The following is a 22,676-nucleotide window of genomic DNA, read 5'->3' as shown; positions in this document are numbered from 1 at the left end:
GTGGAATGTCTTATATTTCAAATAATGTGATAGTCTACTATATGGAGAGTGAAAAAATGTATAACCATCAACACTATTTTATTGACAGTGTTTTAGCCAGGAAACCTAATGGTTTAGTGACAAAGTGTGAGGAGTCCTCTGAATGAGTCAAATGTTCTGTCGTCCTTCATCAGAAGAAAGGTGACCTTGTTCATGTGTCTCCTCTCCTATCTGTTTTTCCTTTGCTTTAATGATTCAAGTTAGTCTTTTTGGATCTGGATCATTTCGTTTCACTTCAGTTGTTTTAAACATGGTAATTACTGCCTTAAAATTACTATAGTGTGCTAAGTCACTAAGTTGTGTCTGCCTGTTTACAACCCTATGGACTGTAGCCCACCAGGCTCCTTTGTCCATGGGATTTCCCATGCAAGAATACTGGAGTGGGTTGCCATTCCCTTATCCAGGGGTTCTTCCTGACTCAGGGATCAAACCTGTGTCTCCTGCATTATAAGTGGATTCTTTTACCACTGAGCCACCTGGAAAGCCTCCAAAATTACTGCTAGTTATCTTTTAATTTTGCATTTAACATTTCTTTCATTCTGTGAATTGAGATACAAAGGACTTACTTATACTTGATTACACTTAATGATCTTAAAGCTCTCATATTCTCATTAGATTTGATTATCACAAGGCCCTTACCATTTTTGTCATTATTTATCATTATGACATGTTTACCTTAAAACTTATTGCATAAATTGAACATTATCATTCCATTTGAAGAATATTTGAATTATGTAAAATATCATAGACTTAATGTTTCATCACTTAGGTCCTTAGTATTGGAATTCCCAAATTACAATTTTATTCATCCAGTCCTTATTCTATATAATGTCACCTTATACCACCGAACTTAGAACTTTTAATTTTGCCGAGTCTTTTTCAGCTATATTGCTATCCTTCTCTAGAGCAGAAAATATGTCCAGATCCTTACCATCTGAGTCTTTTAAAGGAATTGCTATTTATTCTTCTTCATACCTGAGTCATCAGGAGGGAAGTCAATCAAATCAGCCCAAGCTGACTTCTTTGGCCATCTTAGTTGTGGATTCAGTGGCTCTGGTGGAACCATATTTCTTAGTCCCAGCTGGGAAGACAAGCTATCAAGTATAATGGATGGAAGATCTTGGGCTTGACTATTTGAGCTATACAACTTTTCTTGTTCTGCCTCAGCTTGGCATTATTTCTCAAAATAATATTGTACCCAAATGTCCCTTTCTTGATTTTCAGTGGTTTTAAGTAAATGTTTTTGGTTTATATGTGACATCCTATGAAGTTCTAACCATTAAGATATATTTCTCTGAGGCCTCTTGCACAATTTTTAGTTTTATCGGCAGTGTACAAAGTGAGGATAATTTAGGTGAATTGAATAGCAGTCATTAAGCTTATCATAAAGAGATGGGAATTTGACTCTATTTCTTTTAAGATCTTTAATTGCAGATGTTCTCTGAGGATTATATATCTCTGCTTTGCTTTCATCTAAAGGTATCATTTTTCTTTTAATTTTCTTTCTTTCTTTTTTTTTAACAAAACCACTCAGATAGTGTTCCCTCCCTCTTACTTTCCCAGGAGAGAAAGATTTTACTTAGTGTCATCATACAGGTATTGGAAAAAAGTAGGAAAATTCTAATCCCATCTCTCCCTCCCTGCCAGTTATATGACCTTGAGCCATTTAATTAACCTCTTTATGCCTCAGTTCAGATGTACTGAATATACCATATTCCTTCTAATTATAACATTTTATGATATAATATTTTGTTATTTGTGGCTCAGTTAGGTACTATGATGTTACAGTTCTGAAATCTGGATTTTCATCTAGAAAGAATTCTTGATTTTAAATTATTTAAATTATCAAGGACTTTTAAAGTTAGAGATCATTTATTCTATCCTACCTTCATTACTTCTTTTATTTTATAGATGGAGAAACAAGACCATACTGGATAAGTGACTTAGTGGCCACTTAATCATCAAGGTGGGGCTGTATCTAGAGTCCGAGTGTATACTTTTACTTGTAATTTACATTATATCCCTCTGTGACTGTATGCACATCAGTGTTCTAATTTCTTTTGGTTTTTCTCTGTCACATTATGTATTTCTGGCTGCCTCCCATTATCATCAAGTAGTGTATTCTCACGGAATGCTTATTTAAATATTGCCATAAGAAAAGATATTTGTAGAATAAAAACTTGTCATAGAATATACCTCAGAGCCAGAGGACAATGGTTTTCCTTTTCTTCGTCTTTGGTATTCTCCCTTCAAATAGGTAATGAAACATTGTGCTGTATTCCTCCCAAGCAAGCCTTAGTAGTCAGCATAGAAACACTTAATTTCTATCCTTGTTTCTGCTGCTGTTGTATCCATAAACTTTAGATTGTTTTCATAAACATGGTTTCTAGGCTGAAAGTGTTAGTTGCTCAGTCATGTCCAACTCTTTGGACCCCATGGTCTGTAGCCCACCAGGCTCCTCTATCCATGGGATTCTCTAGGCAAGAATACTGGAATGGGTTGCTGTTTCCTTCTCCAGGGGATCTTCCCAACCCAGGAATCAAACCTGGGTCTCCTGCATTGCAGGCGGTTTCTTTATGGACTGAGCCACCAGAGAAGTTCATGGAATTATAGAGCTAGAAGAAATGTTACAGGGTCTTATAGTTTATTCATTTGTTTTGGGCACATGCTTTCCCCTTTCCTCCAGTATATAATCTGTGGCCTTCACACTGCAAATTAAGACTGTATCCTCACTATTTTGTATGTTTCATTGAGAATCTTGTTTATCACAGCTAGTTATCCCACAAATGGAACCATATTTTATATACCTGAAATACATTATTTCACAATGAAAAATTCGTCTCCACTCAGCCAAATCAGGACACAATAGAAATTGTATTCTTGGTGATTTCCTGAGTCATTTGTAATTACAGATGAGAAAATTGTTACTTTTAAAGGATAGAAAAAGCAGTCAGTAGAACAAATTTAACTGGCAATGATTGTAAATAAATTATTTCAGTAGATAGGCTAGAGATTTATCTTTTCTTCTTTTTCTTTTTAAAATATGGAGGATTCATTGTCTCTCTCATATATTTTTGCAAACTTTATTACTTTAATTAATTCTCTTCTGAATAGCAATAGCAGTTTCTTCTGAAATAGCCAACTTCCTCTCTTCTTTCCTCCACTTCCTCCTACCTTTTACTCCCTGCTTTCTTCCCCTCTTCTCTCTTCTTTCCTTCTTTTCTTTGCTCTTTCTTTTCTGTCTTTTAAAATAAAAATCTTATTATATTAATAATCCCCATAAAGTTTTACTAAACCTGTATGTTCATATTTCATTCTGATTTCTCTCTTCTTAGAAAATTGCTGGTTTTATTTTCTTGTTAAGTTTCATCTCATTAAACTATGTTTGGTACATTGTGATTCTTGGATGCTATTTTGGAAAATGTCAGTAATAAATTGTTATTGTATCTTTGAAATATGTTTGTTATTTGATATGTGTGGGGTTATTTTCTGTTCTTGCTTTTGATTCTTTAAATGTTAATGCTTGAATCCTAGACAAGGATTCAATTATAGATAATCCTCCATTATCTATAATCAAGATTGTATCTCAAATTGGGTCTAGACTCTAGATAGTAAACTATCTGCTATACCTTTGGTTTGCTCAGAATAGGCTTTCTAATGAAAGAAGGGCACTTCCTCTAAAAATTTATATAATCTAGTCCATGAAGTTGCTCTTTGAATCACCTACAAATATCGTTGGTTGATTGCTTCTTTCTTGGATTAGAATATTAACTAGTTAAATTTGACTTTATTCGCTTTATCTGGAAATAAATCTGTGAGAATGAATTCAGTATATAAAAGAGCTCCAGTTAGGTTTTGCCATACATTGACATGAATCTGCCACAGGTGTGCATGTGTTCCCCATCCTGAACCCATCTCCCAATTTCCTCCCCATCCCATCACTCTGGGTCATCCCAGTGTATCAGCCCTGAGCACCCTGTATCATGCCTCAAACCTGGACTGGCGATTCATTTCATATATGATATTATACATGTTTAATGCCATTCTCCCAAATCATCCCACCCTTGCCCTCTCCCACAAAGTCCAAAAGACTGTTCTATACATCTGTGTCTCTTTTGCTATCTTGCATACAGGGTTATCATTACCATCTTTCTAAATTCCATATATATGCGTTAGTATACTATAATGGTGTTTTTCTTTCTGGCTTACTTCACTCTGTATAATAGGCTCCAGTTTCATCCACCTCATTAGAACTGATTCAAATGTATTCTTTTTAATGTCTGAGTAATACTCCATGGTGTATATGTACCACAGCTTTTTTATCCATTCATCTGCTGATGGACATCTAGGTTGCTTCCATGTCCTGGCTATTATAAACAGTGCTGCGATGAACATTTTAAACACAGGAGGATGAAATGAAATAAACTTCTTGGGTTAACTGTAGAGAAACTTGCTGTTGAGGTAAAGAAATTTGAATGTTGAATCTTCCTAATTAATTTAATTTTGCTTAGAATGTATACTGAACTTCTTAAAAGACATTTCATACTAATCAGAAGTATTATTTATGTCTATCAAAAAATGAAACAAATTAAACATGATAGCAAAAATCAATACTTTTAGAATTCCTATTTTTTACCTGATCATACATTTTTAACCTCAAGCTGCAAAATGTTGCAGTGATTTAAACTGAATTATTATTAAACTTAATTGGGTATTTTGTTTTGTTCCTGGGAAATGGAATTTTTTTTTTTGTGATCTCATCAATTACATTTATTTTAGTGTTTTGGAGAACTTTTTGTCAAATGCTGTAAGAAAGATTACCACTTTAGGCTTAAGATATAGGTATTTTCTGCTTGCTAGCTTATAGACAGTTTTCATCAATACAACTTAATATTTTATGCCAGATAACCAAGCACAGTCAACATATTCATGATACTTTTGGAAGATATAAGATGCAACTTAAATAAAAGTTAAAAAAGAGAAGTTAACTAGGCTCATCATGGTGATAAGTTTGCAATGTATCAGATCATTATGGTGTACACTTGAAACTAAAATCATGTTATATTTCAATTATATCCCTCCCCAAAACCAACTACCCCCAAAACCAAAAACAACTACTCTTCTTGTTTAGACATTAAAGAAAGTAACTGAAATTTAATTTGTTCTTGATAAGCCTGGATGAAAAAGGCCTGTATAATACATATTACTTGTGGTATACATGGATACATCATAAAAAAGATTAATGATACACTATTGATTAATATTTTGCTTAAGTTTCAATGAGACCAATAGGCACTCATTTGACCAAAGATATAACTTTATATTTCAAAAATATGTTTTTATATTAGAAATTTGAGTTCATCCAGTTCATTAGCTGGTATCTCTGAATAAGAGAAAAGATTTTAAATACATTTAAATTAAAAAATAAATTTTATAGAATATTTATGTAATAAAATAAGCTAAAAAACTTAAATATAAATAATAGTATTTATTTAGAATCTTGGTGTTCACCAAAGACAATTTTATAAACATGCAGATTATTCTTTTCTGATTTAGATATTAGCTGGTAGTAACTTACACAATACAAATAATTAGTGAGATGGTCAGTTTTTTCACTATATCATAACTCTTCTTGATAATAAATGCATATCACATACATTATTTGAAAATGTCAACAAAAACTGAGCCCAAGAACAAATGAAATTCTGAAGGATTTGAGAGTAAAAGAAAATAGTATTGATCACTCCATCAAATTTTCCTCTTTCCTCTTAGAAAGGAAATGATTTAGAAGTTTCAAAATTCTTTTTGATTTGCTTAGGCATTGGTGAATGAAATTAAAACCCTTCACGTAATTGTCCCTTTTTAATATATGGATTTGTAGAAGGCTTTTTTTTTTTGTAAGATTAAATTCTACTGACCACTCCCATGTATTGAACAATGCTTCCCTTGGTGTTATTTTACCTTTTATTTAAATACTAATATATTTCAGTTAAAGAAAAAAGAAGGCCAAAATTGTTTAGTATTGCAGCAAATAGCTTTAAGAATAGTTTTTAATTGTATACAGTTTTACAGTAATATTCATTTCTCATTTGATTCATACCACAACCCTTTTAGGCCAACAGCTATATGTAATCTGTAAATTCCATTTTAACAGTGTCTGAAAGAGAGACAGAGGTTATTTGAATTGTCCAAGATTGGTAAAGAATCTGCCTGCAATGCAGGAGCTGCATAAGATGCAGCTTTGACACTTGGGCGGGGAAGATCCCCTGGGGGCAGGCATGGCAACCTACTCTAGTATCTTTGCCGGGAGAATTCCATGGACAGAGGAGCCCGACAGGCTACTGTCTATAGGGTTACAACCATAAAACGCTGATGAAAGAAATCAAAGATGACCCAAATAGATGGAGAAATATTGTTCATGGATCAGAAGAATCAATATAGTGAAAATGAGTGCATTACCCAAAGCAATCTATAGATTCAATGTAATCCCTATCAAGCTACCAATGGTATTTTTCAGAAAACTAGAACAAATAATTTCACAATTTGTATAAAATACAAAAAACAAACAAACAAACAAACAAAAAAAACTCGAATAGCCAAAGCAATCTTGAGAAAGAAGAATGGAACTGGAGGAATCAACCTGCCTGACTTCAGGCTCTACTACAAAGCCACAGTCATCAAGACAGTATGGTACTGGCACAAAGACAGACGTATAGATCAATGGAACAAAATAGAAAGCCCAGAAATAAATCCACGCACCTATGGACACCTTATCTGTGACAAAGGAGGCAAGAATATACAATGGAGAAGACACAATCTCTTTAAACAATTGGTGCTGGGAAAAGTGGTCAATCACTGGTAAAAGAATGAAACTAGAACACTTTCTAACACCATACACAAAAACAAACTCAAAATGGATTAAAGATCTAAATGTAAGACCAGAAGCTATAAAACTACTAGAGGAAAACAATCTCTGACATTAAATCACAGCAGGATTCTTTATGACCCACCTCCCAGAGGAATGGAAATAAAAGCAAAAATAAACAAATGGGACCTAATTAAACTTAAAATCTTTTGCACAATGAAGGAAACTATAAGCAAGGTGAAAAGACAGCCTTCAGAATGGGAGAAAATAATAGCAAACGAAGCAACTGACAAAGAATTAATCTCAAAAATATACAAGCAACTCCTACAGCTCAATTCCAGAAAAATAAATGACCCAATCAAAAAATGGGCCAAAGAACTAAACAGACATTTCTCCAAAGAAGACATACAGATGGCTAACAAACACATGAAAAGATGCTCAACATCACTCATTGTCAGAGAAATGCAAATCAAAACCACAATGAGGTACCATTTCACGCCAGTCAGAATGGCTGTGATCCAAAAGTCTACAAGCAATAAATGCTGGAGAGGGTGTGGAGAAAAGGGAACCCTCTTACACTGTTGGTGGGAACACAAACTAGTATAGCCACTATGGAGAATAGTGTGGAGATTCCTTAAAAACTGGAAATAGAACTGCCATATGACCCACCAATCCTACTCCTGGGCATACACACCAAGAAACCAGAACTGAAAGAGACACATGTAGCCCAGTGTTCATCGCAGCACTATTTACAATAGCTAGGACATGGAAGCAACCTAAATGTCCATTGGCAGACAAATGGATAAGAAAGCTGTGGTACACACAATGGAATATTACTCAGCTATTAAAAAGAATGCATTTGAATCAGTTCTAATGAGGTTGATAAAACTGGAGCTTATTATACAGAGTGAAGAAAGCCAGAAAGAAAAACACCAATACAGTATATTAACGCATATATATGGAATTTAGAAAGGTGGTAATGATGACCCTATATGCGAGACAGCAAAAGATACACAGATAAAGAACAGACTTTTGGACTCTCTGGGAAAAGGCAAAGGTGGGATGATTTGAGAGAATAGCACTGAAACATGTATATTACCACATGCGAAATAGATCACCAGTCCAGGTTTGATGCATGAGACAGGGTGGTCAGGGCTGGAGCACTGGGATGACCCTGAGGGATGGAATGGGGAGGGAGATGGGAGTGGGGTTCAGGATGGGGGACATATATACACCCATGGCTGATTCATGTCAATGTATGGCAAAAACCACTACAGTACTGTAAAGAAATTAGCCTCCAATTAAAATAGATCAATTAGTTACAAAAAAAGAGTCAAACACGACTGAAGCAGTTGAGCACACACAGGTACACGCACACACACCAAGTGACTAAGTATTAGAGAGTTAAGACTTCAAACCAGATCTTCTGATTCTTAGCTGCTTTTGTTATTCTCAAATATTGAATCATTTCCACCACTTTGTAAGTTACTTATTTGAGAATGGAAGAGCTTATATAAAACTCTTACGTGGTGGAGAGGTGAGAAGATGCATAGAAACTGGGCAAACTTCAGGCTTCCTTCTGATTTTCAGACTGTTTTTCCAAAGGTGATTTGAAGGAAGCAGTTTTACTTTTAAAGAATTTTATTTTTACTTGGGGCAAAAACTAATATTTGTATAGTGTTTTACTATTCATTGAATGGCTTCTCTTTTATGTTCTCATTTAATGTTCTTACCTGTGTTGAGCAATAGGCACTATTATTATTTTCTACAGGAAAGAAAAAGAAAAATAAGACTAACTGATACTCTAGTGGTCATATTATTGGTAGTTTGCATAGCTGGGCTTCCTTGGTGGCTCATATGGTAAAGAATCTGCCTGTAATGCAGGAAACCTGAGTTCGATCTCTCGGTTCGATCCCTGTCCCTGGGTTGACAAGACCCCCTGGAGAAGGGAATGGCAATCCACTCCAGTATTCTTGCCTGGAGAATTCTATGGGTAGAGGAGCCTGGTGGACTACAGTCCATGGGATCGCAAAGAGTCAGACATGACTGAGCGACTAATACTTTCACTTGTGTAACTGGTACTTTACATTCAAGTCCTTTAAATTCAGGACTTATAAAATAATACTATTTTTAGAAAAGAAATGTTAAAATGGGGTTTATTTTCTCTGAAATCTTGTCATTAGAGTAATTGCATCAGTGATAGAACTTGTCTCATAAATGAATTTCCCTCTTAAAATAATTTCTTAGGCTTGGAGGAGGAAAGTGAAACAGTATACAAGTATAAACAACATACATTCAAAGTATGTTCTGTGCCATGGCTGAAAGTTATTAATTTTTTTCAACCTTTCAGGGTCTCTTTCCGACTGTGCTGCTTTCTCTTTTATATGAATCTTCAATCCTTTATTCTAGTTCTCTATCGGAATGATGTGTATTTCCTAAATGTCTTTTAGCAGGATGATAACTTTTTGTTTGTAAACAGGGTGTTTGCTTGCACCTCAGGTCTTCCTTCGGACTAAATCTCAGATATAAGTTATCTGGGAATACTCCATTTTTAAAAAAGATGTGAAGAGGTATACTGTTATTTTACTAAATTCATTCGGTTAATCAAATTAGATATATTTTGCCCAAAAGATCTCTAGCACTTGTATGAGTCAGTCAATGAATGCTCTGTGTGTGTGTGTGTGTGTGTGTGTGTGTGTGTGTGTGTGTGTGTGTGTGTGGTGGTGGTGGTGGTGGTAGTTTGAATGATTACTCTAAATTTCTAGTCAGTATCTAATATGCTTTTATGATTATCTGTTCAATAGTAGCTGTATTGTTCAGCATATTTTCTTCTGTTGTATTTTTTTTTCCTTCTTAGGGACATAGTTCTCAAACTGCTTCAATATGAGGCATCAACAAATGTAGCAGACAACAAAGGTTATTTTCCTATTCACCTGGCTGCCTGGAAAGGAGATGTGGAAATTGTGAAGATTCTTATTCATCATGGACCATCACATTCCAGAGTCAATGAACAGGTGCGAGTGTCAAGTATTTGCTCATGCTGTGATTTTTGAGAGTTTTGTGAAGTCAAAGCCACATTGAAAAAGTGGTTATTTCTGTCATTACCCTGCCAAAGATGATCCTACTGCTGAATTTGCTAAAGGAGATATTTGAAAACTTCTTTGGCATTTGTTTATAGGTACAATAGCACTAAGTTGGACATTTGTAAAGATATTTGTTAATAAGAAAATCCCACATAAATGAGTAGTTCTAGTATTTTTGCCTGCCTTACATGAGCATCCATTTTATAGTTATTGAATATTTAAAGATAAAACAATTCACATTCATAATGTGAAAGTAGTTTTTCTTAATAAAATTTTAGATGCTAGAACAATGATGATAGCTATCATTTGTATAATACTTTACCATTTACATAGCACTTTTATATTAAGTGCTATTTTGTGAATTAAAATGCAAATACAAAGTATGCAGTTGCCAGTCACATATTAAATAAAAAATTTCCTGTACACACACACACACACACACGTATGGCTAGAGTAAGTTCAGTAAAATACAGCAGCAGGATGAAACTGACAGACAGTCAAAATATTTGCAACTACATAGTATCCATGTTACACTTAATGCATATATTTAAAAATAATGCCATTCTCAGTGTTCTAAATAAATAAGACCACAGATTCCAGAAAGTAAAATATAGTCCTCTAGTACAGTATGATAACAAATGAGCTCTGCATGCCCCCTACTGTTCCCATTTTGTACAACTATATTTGAAAACCAGCATGCAGCCCAACAATTGAATTACAAACAAGGCATTAAGCTGCAGGTTGGCCGCTGTCCAGTATGGAGGCAAGAATGTTACTCTAGGGCAAGCACCTCTAATATAGTACAATTAGCATATTGTTCATATGGGTACAGACTTTGCAGACACTTGACCCTAATTCAGATTAAAAATGAATACTTCATAGCTGTATACAGCAAAGGGAAGAAAATATAATATTTTTCTTACATCAAAATACAGTTGTGTAAAGACCTAATCAGTAAAAACGTTTTATTAATTGGAAAAATATCTTGTTAATATATATCACAATAAAATGTCTATGTTTTCATGTTACAAAATACAGAATATTTTTATGAGAATAGTGAATTCAAGTCTTTATCAGATGATGGATATGGCTGTCTTTATGTATTATGCTAAAAAGGAAATTTATGAGAATGCTGCCTGTTCCTCAGAAAACCAAGTTAAAAGATCATTGGTGGGATGAGCCATCTGGTGGTTATTCTTAAAACTGAATGCCCAAAGCAAACCTAAAGTAATAAGACAGAAAAACAAACCAAGGTTAACAATGGAATATTAGTTTCTACAAACAATATTTTTTAAATGACATGAAAATAAGGAGAAAAAACCCTAACCTACATTTACATTTGAATATTGAAGATTTTAAATAGCATAGAGAAACTGTTATTTTCTGTGATGTTGAATAAATCAATTTAAACATAAAAAATATTTTTTGAGGAGATTGGACTTCAAAATTCTGTTTTAAATTTTATTACTTCATGTTGTGGTTTCTATTTTAGATGAGTTGAAATTTTTTGAGATTTTTTAATACCATGTTTTCCATATTTTTTGTTGGTTATTATGTACATACTCCTTTAGTACTAACATAGATCTCTCATTCAATGTTATTTCTTCTAAAAGTTTCTGATGTAGGAATTTTGCTTTCATAGGTAAATTTTGATTTTAGCTTTATTCCACCCTTCCTCCCCCAAATGGGACAGAAGTATACTAATTAATTATATACCTTTATGTATTTAAGCAATAGAGGGCAGGAATGAAAACGATAATGAACATTTACTGAGACTTATGATAACCGGGCAGTTTTACCTACAATATGTTATTTAATTCTCACAATTCTCTGAAGTGATTGTTATCACTTCCATTTTATAGACAGGGAATCAGGCTCAGTAAAGCTAAGTAACACACATAAGTTCACACATTACTGAGTGACTTAAACTGAGACTTGGACTCAGATCTCTATAATTTCACCATCTTCCACAATAGTGCACTAGTATTACGTCATAAACCCTATCACTTATGGAGTGCGTACTATATGCCAGGCATTGTGCAGAGTACTTCATCTACATTATCTTTCTAAACTCTACTATTGCCTATTGAGGTAGGTATTACCTGCTTTATATATGAGGAAACCACCTTAGAAAGACAGTAACGTCCTATTGATATCACAGCTCCTAAGAAATGCAATTAGTATTTGACCTCAGGTTTTTCTGATCCAAAGCCTAAGCTTATAACCAGTAATATATTATGTTGTGATGTTAAAATTATGCATAATCATCAGGGCTTCATTCTGATTTCTGAATGCTACCTTTGGTTTATTATAAAGCTTTCTTTCAAAATAATTCTAACTTACATTTTATTTTTTATTTTTTTGAACTTTTAATTTTTTATTTTATTAAAAAAATTTTTAAATAAATTTATTTATTTTAATTGGAGGTTAGTTACTTTACAATATTGTATTGGTTTTGCCATACATCAACATGTATCCGCCACAGGTATACGCATGTTCCCCATCCTGAACCCCCCTCCCTCCTCCCTCATTGTACCATCCCTCTGGGTCGTCCCAGTGCACCAGCCCCAGGCATCTAGTATCATGCATCGAACCTGGGCTGGCGGCTCGTTTCATATATGATATTATACATGTTTCAATGCCATTCTCCCAAATCATCCCACCTCTCCCTCTCCCACAGAGTCCAAAAGACTGTTCTATACATCTGTGTCTCTTTTGCTGTCTCGCATACAGGGTTATCGTTACCATCTTTCTAAATTCCATATATATGCGTTAGTATACTGTATTGGTGTTTTTCTTTCTGGCTACTTCTCTCTGTATAATAGGTTCCAATTTATAAGGCATTTTCCTATATGTTATCACCCTTGATTTATTAGTTGTATTCTAAGGTTATAGGGAAGGTAATATTCTAATTTTATAGTAAGATAGATTCAGAGAGATGGAATGATTTACTGTTGCTAATAAGTACATGTTAGCACTTCAACCTTGGTCACCATTTTATGCTGCCCTAGAATTACTGGTCAATTTAGAGTGAAATCGGAGAAGGCAATGGCACCCTACTCCAGTACTCTTGCCTGGAAAATCCCATGGATGGAGGAGCCTGGTAGGCTGCAGTCCATGGGGTCACGAAGAGTCATACACTACTGAGCGACTTCACTTTCACTTTTCACTTTCATGCATTGGAGAAGGAAATGGCAACCCTCTCCAGTGTTCCTGCCTGGAGAATCCCAGGGATGGGGGAGCCTGGTGGGCTGCCGTCTCTGGGGTCGCACAGAGTCGGACACGATTGACGTGACTCAGCAGCAGTTAGAGTGAAATAATTTTGAAAACAAAGTGGACTCTGCCCTAATTATGGTTTTTATAATTGCCACATCTTTCCTGTCTTTTGTCACTTCATTTATTATTTCTTTTTCTGTTATGTATGTTTTCAATTTATATTTCTTTGTATTTTCATTTCCCTCCTGTATTTCCTCCCTCTTTTCTTTTCTTCCACCTTCTCTTCTTTTTCTCTTTAATTTTGCATTAGGACAGAAACCAGAGGAGCCTTTTCTAATAAGTATATTCACCAAAACTTCAAACTGCATTCACCGAAATTTCAAATCCAACTAGCATTAGATAGTTTCCATTAGTGTTATTTTGAAGTAAGGCCTTTGGTAAATAGCTTTTTTAAAGCCAGTTTCATACTGGCACCCATTATCTGGAATTGTCCTTATTTTTTAGAGAACACTTATCTGATTAAAAAAGAAGGAATTCAAAGCAGTTTAAGAATGTTTAATGTAGACATCTGAAGAATTGATACTTTCAAACTGTGGTGCTGGAGAAGAGTTGAGTCCCTTGGACTGCAAAGAGATCAAATCAGTCAATCCTAAAGGAAATCAACCTTGAGTATTCATTGGAAGGACTGATGCTAAAGCTGAAACTCCAACACTTTGGCCACCTGATGCGAAGAGCTGATTCATTGGAAAAGACCCCGATGCTGGGAAAGATTGAAGGCAAAAAGAGAAGGGAGCAACAGAGGACGAGATGGTTGGATGGCATCACTGACTCAATGGCCATGAGTTTGAGCAGTCTCTGCGAAATAGTGAAGGACAGGGAAGCCTGGCATGCTGCAGTCCATGGGGTTGCAAAGAGTTGGACATGACTTATCGACTGAACAACAACAACAAAGTATAGATATACTAACAATTATTAATTAGTATGTTATTGCAGCCTATTTATTTCAAATTGGATTTTTTTAAACCACTAGTGACTATGTATATGAGTCTACAACCATGGTTTTTCTAAAGATACCACAGTTGTGGTATCTTGTCACATCTTCACTGACGTGACAAGCCAAGTGTATCTTACATATTATGGATAAACTCTGTGAACGTTTTTTCCTAAGTCTTGAATGATTGAAATTTTTTTTTTTTGAGATCTGGATAGTGATAATTGGAGTTAATAGAAAATTTCAGTTTTACACTTATAATTTCCTAGGCTAAGGCCTTTGCAAGGTAGAGAGGACTTTGAGGAACTATTTCATAATTCATTTTTTGATTCCTCAAAGAGGTGCTGTATTTTTAAAACTGAGATTTAATCTCTTTTCAACCAATGGGAAATTTGGTTTAGTCAGGAGGCATATTTCTATATCATATTTTCATGATTTTAAGTAATAAGATTGATTTTTAAATCAGATTTATAAAACTTGACCAGATAATAAAATCACGGAGTGTAAGCCTCTATGTTCTAAGTCTGTGAGGAAGAAGACTATGGTAATACATTTAAACTAAGAATAGGAATGACATCCTCAAAATTCTAGGAAAAGCAGTATCTCCCTCTGGATTCCCCATCTATTAGATCATAACTTTTTGTTGACTGTCTTTAAAAAGTATATTTTTCATCTGAGTTTGGCCTTCAAAGGCCCTCTCCTGCTACGTTTTGGAAAGTAAAATAGTAAGAAAGTTTTTTCTGTGCTTTTTCCCCCTTGTCACGCCTCTTTTTAAGTTTTCAAATCTACTCTCTACTCTCAGCTTTCTTACCTGCATTGTTTTATCATCCAAAGCAAGACTGAGTTACTTTTTGGTATAATAACATTTGTTTGGGTTTGAATGCTTAGAACAGCTGTCTAAGCAGCTATTTCCTATTTCAACCCAATTGGTGTTCTTTTGGGCAAAATCCATAGAAATTCTGCTTTCAGATCATTATTTTTCTGTTTTTCTTCCTGGACAGTGTAGAAAAACATGGCAGGCAGTGTGGTACAATGGAAAAAGCATAAATAGGTTTTGGATTCTTATGATACAGGTTCCAAAAGATCCTGATTCTCCATGGACAAGTAATTTAATCTTTTTGTATTTTAGTTTCCTCATCCATGAAGTGGAGATGTTAATATTAGTCTTGTAGGATCATTTGTAAGGGTTAAGGGAGACAATGTATGTAAAGTTTTTAGACACTGAGCAAATGGTAGTCATAACAGTTGCTGCGGAAGATGTTATTAAAAGTACCAACTTGGGTCTAGGCTGTTTAGGTTCAAATCCTGGCTCCAATACTAAATGGCTGTATAAAGCTGTGTAACTGCTACTTATTCAACTACACGTTACCTCAGTTTCCTCATCTGTAAAATGGGAACAACAACAACAATAATAATATTTATTTCTTAGTGAGGATTAGGGGCTTCCTTAGTGACTCAGTGGTAAGGATCCGGCTGCAATGTAGGATACGTGCAGGAGACACAGGTTCAGTCCCTGGGTTGGAAAGATCCCCTTGAGGAGGAAATGGCAACTCACTCCAGTATTCTTGCCTGAAAAATCCCATGGACAGAGGAGCGTGGTGGGCTATAATCCATGGGTTCACAAAGAGTCTGATACAACTGAGCACACACATAGGCCAGGCAATTAGGATTAAATAAGTAAGCACATATGAAATGCAACTGTGTGTGCTTTGCACATAGTGTTAACTATGGTGGTGACTGTGATGATAACATCATCTCTTGCTCTCTAGAACCCTCATTTAGGACACTGCATTTTTGTTACTAAAATTTCAAGTTCCTGTTTCTCCTAACTGACCTTTCCACCTCAGGGCATAGTCATACTGCATATACCTACACTATCTACCCAAATAATTGAAAGGTCCATCTCTCTTGCAATGGGGTTCAATTTTCTTGATTTTAACACTTATTATTCTGCTACATTCCTGGGAAAATCTCATTGACTTTCAGCTGAAACACTTATATTTTTATTTTGAGTCACAGCATGTGGCTTATGGGATCTTAGTTCCCTAACCAGGAATCAAACCCAGGCCCTTAGCAGTGAAAATGTGGAGTCCTAACAACTAGACTGCCAGGGAATTCCCTCAGCTGAAACACTTATAAGCTACACGTGTAGTATTCCTTGTAACTTGTCTGGATATGGGTATAGACCTGCCTCTCAATTCATGATTATATTTCAAAAAGATATGGGTTAATGTTAGGGCCAGTACATCTTTGTTCTCTTTGCAAAAGAAGCAAGGACTTATACTTAAATGGAAGATAAAATGAAACTTGATTTGGGAAACGTTTCTGTACATCTTTCATTATCAGAGAATTTACTCTCTCAACTATATTTGGAAAAGCCAGTCTGTTAAAGGTATATTGTTATTAATCTCTCTCATTAACAGATGTCACAGAGGCTTGATGCACAGTGCAGATAACACTAACCATCTGGGCCCAGCAGGGCTACCAACTAACACAGCTAAATCATTTATCACTCTTGGAAGTTAGAATATGTAGTTTAAGGAAAAGTTCGATTCTTTCAACTGAAGTGAAGTGAAGTGAAGTGATTCAGTCGTGTCCGACTCTTTGCGACCCCATGGACTGTAGCCTACCAGGCTCCTCTGTCCATGGGATTTTCCAAGCAAGAGTACTGGAGTGGATTGCCATTTCTTTCTCCAAGGGATCTTCCCAACCCAGGGATTGAACCCAGGTCTCCCGCATTGTAGACAGACGCTTTACCGTCTGAGCCACCAAGTGATAAAAATAAAATGTGATAAATGATAGATACTATTACCAAATATAAAGTACTATTAGGCATACTTTAAAACGCATACATTTTAAATGTATGTTTTCAAAGCATCTCAGGTTTTAAATTACTATGTTTAGATTTTCATAACAAATTGAATTTCTGAAAACTTGCACTGTATGTCTTTGTCTTAACAGAACAATGAAAATGAAACTGCCCTACATTGTGCAGCTCAGTACGGACACTCGGAGGTAGTTGCTGTTCTCCTGGAAGAGCTCACCGATCCTACCATCAGAAACAGCAAGCTGGAAACACCTCTGGACCTGGCAGCCCTCTATGGACGGCTTAGAGTGGTCAAAATGATCATCAGTGCACACCCTAACTTAATGAGCTGCAACACCCGAAAGCACACACCACTACACCTTGCTGCACGAAATGGTCACAAGGCAGTTGTTCAGGTGCTGCTGGAAGCAGGAATGGATGTGAGCTGTCAAGTGAGTCTTCTTGTAGCTGTGCTTCCAAAACAATGGTGTTCTTGCTTTGTTTTGAGATATAGGTGTTAAAATTTACAGCTTAATTATATGTTGAATTTACAGGAAGAAATGTTAACATTTTTAAATCAGGCAAATGGTCCACATGTATTTTTGTAACTACTAAATTCAAAGTATCCTGCCACACTGTTGGGAAATATGAAGGGATATAAGCCCTACTCTCTAACCTCATTCTAACTTGAGGGCTTTCCACATGAAAAGTTATTACTAGATGGCAGTTATGTGTGGTCTTCTTAGTAATTGTTTCCTTTATTCCAGTATCTAGCACACAGCTTGACATACACCAGGAATTCAGTCTAAAATTGAGTGAATGAAAGAAAGAAATGAAATTGGCTTTAATTTTTGAGTACTTACTTTGTGTTTAATATGTTGACACATTTAGAATCTATATCTCACAGCCATCTTGTAGGATTGAGAGCTATTAAGTTTCAGTACAGAGGTGAGGAATCAGATTCAAAGACTAAGAAACTTGCCTAAGGACACATAGCTCATAAACCTAGAATGTGAATTAAGATTTACTGATTAAAGCCCAGGCCTTTTTCTACAATAATGTACTTGAGTACATGACTGATAAAGGAAGGATCACTATACCTAAAGGCAATCAGAAAAAATTTTTAAAAACTTTACCATTTGCATAGATGAAAACTTTCTCTTAAACTCTTCCTTGATCATCCTCGGAGCAGAAACCAATCTTTCCCTGCAGTGCTCACAAATTCTTGTCTTCTGTGTTATGTTCCTCCCTCCTTCTACCCTCAAAATAATTCTTAATTTCCATATTAACTCTATACCAATAATAGTTGAAGAGTATTCTGAGGTATGGTGCTTTTTACTAGGCATTGGTGATACCATGATGAAAAAATAGATGAGGTCTACATTTCCACTAAACTTACAGTTTATTAAAGGGAATAGATAATCATATAACATAATGTAGTAGTATAAGTGCTATGATGAGGAAGATTAGATTGATGTGGAACACACAGGGAAAGCTACACTTTAGGGGCAAGCAATACTTTCTGAGTGAAATTATATTTAAACTAAGATTTGACATGTAGTGTAGGTCTGTGGTTCTCAATTGTACTCTCTAGACCCTTATTATTGGGGCTTCCCATGTGGCACTAGTGTTAAAGAACCTGCCTGCCAAAGCAGGAGATGTAAGCTGTGGGTTTATCTCTGGGTTGGGAAGACCCCCTGGAGGAGGGCATGGCACCCCACACCAGTATTCTTACCTGCAGAATCCCATGGACACAGGAGCCTGGAGGGCTACAGTCCATAGGGTCGCACAGAATTGGACACAACTGAAGCAACATAACACGCACACACGTATCCCAGGTGACTGAGTCAGAACTCATGGTGGTGCCCAGAAATCTGGTCAGCAAGCTCTCTAGGTGATTCTGATTCAGGCTGAAGACTGAGAACTGGTGGTATAGGTGATGGTGAGGTAAAGAGGGCTAGGAGTTCTGTCCTGCCAGGCAGAGGGACCAGCTTTTGAGATTCTTGGAGAAGAAAACAAGAGGATGATACCGATGAAATGTTTAGTATGCTTGGAGCATGAATAAGGTACAGAAGGTCTGGGGAGAGTTGGGATAGACAAGAGGATATGGAAAGGAAAGCAAGGAGAATATTTTCCAGGTTTTTTAAGCCACATTAAATTGTTGTGATTTTATTTGCCATTAATATTTATTTACACATCTGTTTCCTCTGATAGAATGTAAATGTACCACCTCAGAACACCCCTTAACTATTCTTGGTGTAGAGTTGGTATTTAATTAATGCATGTTGAATTGCATGAGCTCACTGGATAATCACGAAAGCCTCGTGAGGTAGGCATTACTACTGTTATGTTATATCTGGGAACAACGGAGGGTGAAAGAAGATGAGTGACCTATAAACATAATAAGGTCAAATGGCTACACAAGCACAGATATTTCACAAACTCAAGCTGTTGGATTTTGTTTATAGAATCTCTTCTTTATTCCACACTCCTCTTCTGTCAGAGTGCTAAGATTACAAACAATATGTATGAATGCATAAAAGGATATAATTTTTTTAGCTATAGCTTTCCTAATCTTTTTCCTTCTTTTTTTTCTAGACAGAAAAAGGGAGTGCACTCCATGAAGCAGCTTTGTTTGGAAAAGTGGATGTTGTGCGAGTTCTGTTAGAAACAGGTAACTATCATGATTCCTCATGGAGCTTATCTTGCCAAAAACTATTTGTACTCCAGAAGTAGACAAAGGAAAATGACACAATCCACCTCACCCCACGTTACCCTTTTTACCTCACTCTAAATTGTATATATGTAGAACCATGTAGAATTGAGCCTCAGTGTTAAGGAAAAAAACTGATATAAATGTTCATCTTCCATTTCAATAGATTCTTTAATCAAGAGCTTTTAGAAGTGATAATTTTATGCTTTTAAATCATATTAAAATATATTAGAGAAACTACCAAAAGAGGGAGAAAATCTCTGCCTTCTATAGGAGAGAGGAATTGATCCCTGTGAAGCTGTGACAACTGCTTGATTTATTAAATAGTATATAATTTCCCCTAGATTTTTTATATTGTTAACAGTGGTAAACAGAAATTAGAGTTCCCTATCCTTAAGGCGGGAGAAGGCAATGGCACCCCACTCCAGTACTCTTGCCTGGAAAATCCCATGGATGGAGGAGCCTGGTAGGCTGTAGCCCATGGGGTCGCTAAGAGTCGGACACGACTGAGTGACTTCACTTTCACGCATTGGAGAAGGAAACAGCAACCCACTCCAGTATTCTTGCCTGCAGAATCCCAGGGACAGGGGAGCCTGGTGGGCTGCCGTCTATGGGGTCGCACAGAGTCGGACACGACTGAAGTAACTTAGCAGCAGCAGCAGCATCCTTAAGGTGAATTTTCCTTCTAGTTAATTCATCATTAAAGTGGCTTAAAGTGAAAGTCACTCAGTCATGTCCAACTCTTTGTGACCCCATGGACTATACAGTTTATGGAATTCTCCAGGACAGAATACTGGAGTGGGTAGCATTTCTCTTTTCCAGGGGATCTTCCCAACCCAGGAATGGGACCCAGGTCTCCCTCATTGCAGGCAGATTCTTTACCAGCTGAGCCACAAGAGAAGCTCAAGAACACTGGTGTGGGTAGCCTATCCCTTCTCCAGGGGATTTTCCTGACCCAGGAATCGAACCAGGGTCTCCTGCATTGCAGGCAGATTCTTTACAAACTGAGATGTGAGGGAAACCCAGTTAATTCATCAACTGAGTAGCTATTGTGTGTAAGCTTCAGTGATTTAAAGGGAACCTTTTAGAGGGAAAGCTCTGAAGGAACAACAAATTAGGTTTATTTGTCTCCATATGTGTATTATGATTGAAATAAAATTGAAACCGAGGTCAGATTTTTTTTAAGATCAAAAGGCATAGATTCAAATTTATGCTTGTGAACAATATATATGAGTCTTCTGTGTTATAAACTATATTTGACGTGTTTATTTTCCTCAGTAAAAATGTTAAAAGTATTAGCAGACTGTTGCATTGTGATTGTTCTTATGCAAAGTTGAAATTTCATGTATATGTAACTTTGATATGTAATGCAGTGATATAATAAATGAGGTAATCAATTGAGTGTGTGCTGGTAACATATTTCCATACAAATTTAAGCAAATATGCAATAATTTTATTATAATGAATTAACTTTTGAGGCCAGATCCTGAAAACTGGCTTTTGTTTACAGTTAGATATTTGGGAAGTTTATAGACATTTTTGCTATTTGCTACATTAAACTCTTTATAGTAAAACCTCTTTACCATAAATATTTTCAGAATTAAAAGGATTCCAAAGGTATTTCAGTTACACACATTAGGAAGTTTGCTTATCAGGTATTTGATGAATATTGCTGATATTGAATATAATCATGTATAAATAAATGTGGAATATTTGACTTAGTATTTGGACAATAATTCAAAATAGTCCTGCTTTTTCAACTTCTGTGAATGCCAAAGTATTCTAAGACTGCTGTTATATTGCTTATATGGTACATTATTGCTATTTAGATCATATTATACAGAATATATAAATCACATGACCTTTATACTTTAGGAATTTACTTTCTAATATTTTTCAGCTTGATAGTCTACAATTTAGTTAAGTAGTTATAACCTAAAATAGCTGTAATCTGAAAAGTTAATGTTTGAGTCAGTGCCCTCTAAGAGTTAATTCATTATCAAAAATGTTCCAAATCTTTGGCATCAGTAGACTTCCATCTTCTTTCTTATTAAAATTGTGTGTGTGTGTGTGTGTGTGTGTGTGTGTGTGTGTGTGTGTAGGGCTTAATTAAAAAAAAACTGCCTTAAGTGCTTTGTCTGTGTACTTTTGAAATTAGAACAGTTATGTAGTGACAGTATCTTCTGGTGATACTCCACTATGTACATCTAGTGGGTTTTTCTTTTTCTTTCAGGAATTGATGCCAACATAAAAGATAGCTTAGGTAGAACTGTCTTAGACATTTTGAAAGAACATCCATCTCAGAAATCTCTCCAGATTGCAACTCTCTTACAAGGTAAATAGTATTGAATGATGGATGAGTTTGTCTTACAGTTAAGATTAAATTAAAGCTGTCCTAGTTTTCTCTTGAGTTTCAGGTTAACATTTACTTTTGAATGAAGTTACTATTTGCATTTTTTTTTTCTGGTAGACTTTTAAACTAAAGAATAATGAATACCTTTTAATATGTTATTTCTGTTTTTCAACTAAAATATTTTTTTCACTCAATATTAAAAAGTATTTTTAATTAAACCCTTGTAATAAATATGTAGTTATGACTTGAAGGTATTGGGGCTATAAAGTGGTGATGCTGAAGTATTATCTTACATTTGAATAATTCTTTAAGAATTTTCTGGCTTGGATTTTCTATTATTTTGTCTGATTTCTATAACTGTGAGGTAGATCAATCAAATATTATTATTCTTCTTTTTGTACACAAGGGAAATCGAAGCTCCAGGAAGCTAAGTGACTTGCTCAAACATATATCCTATTCCAAGTGGTAGAACTGATATATAAATGCTGAATTAACAACAATAAAATTGTCCTTTGTTGAAAGAATACAGATTATTTGCTACCAAATCCAGTAATACAAGATAATTCAGTCTTACCAGCCTATGGGTTATTAAAGATCATTTGAGTATATC

At 35.4% G+C, this 22,676-nt stretch overlaps 1 protein-coding gene across 5 annotated transcripts in view; it reads left to right on the top strand.

Moving 5' to 3' along the window:
- Positions 1-22,676, top strand: part of ANKS1B (ankyrin repeat and sterile alpha motif domain containing 1B) — a 1,156,475-nt gene that overhangs the window by 159,690 nt on the left and 974,109 nt on the right. For all 5 annotated transcript variants that reach the window (XM_060413093.1, XM_042247116.2, XM_042247115.2 and 2 more), the window contains exons 3-6: positions 9,762-9,918; positions 17,156-17,452; positions 19,599-19,674; positions 21,947-22,048. In XM_060413093.1, coding sequence (XP_060269076.1) covers positions 9,762-9,918; positions 17,156-17,452; positions 19,599-19,674; positions 21,947-22,048 — 632 coding nt within the window. The remainder of the gene's footprint in view (positions 1-9,761; positions 9,919-17,155; positions 17,453-19,598; positions 19,675-21,946; positions 22,049-22,676) is intronic.

This window comes from Ovis aries, chromosome 3, assembly GCF_016772045.2.
Source record: "Ovis aries strain OAR_USU_Benz2616 breed Rambouillet chromosome 3, ARS-UI_Ramb_v3.0, whole genome shotgun sequence".
In the NCBI taxonomy this organism is placed as follows: Eukaryota; Metazoa; Chordata; class Mammalia; order Artiodactyla; family Bovidae; genus Ovis; species Ovis aries.
This window is presented reverse-complemented; position numbering and strand designations above follow the sequence as displayed.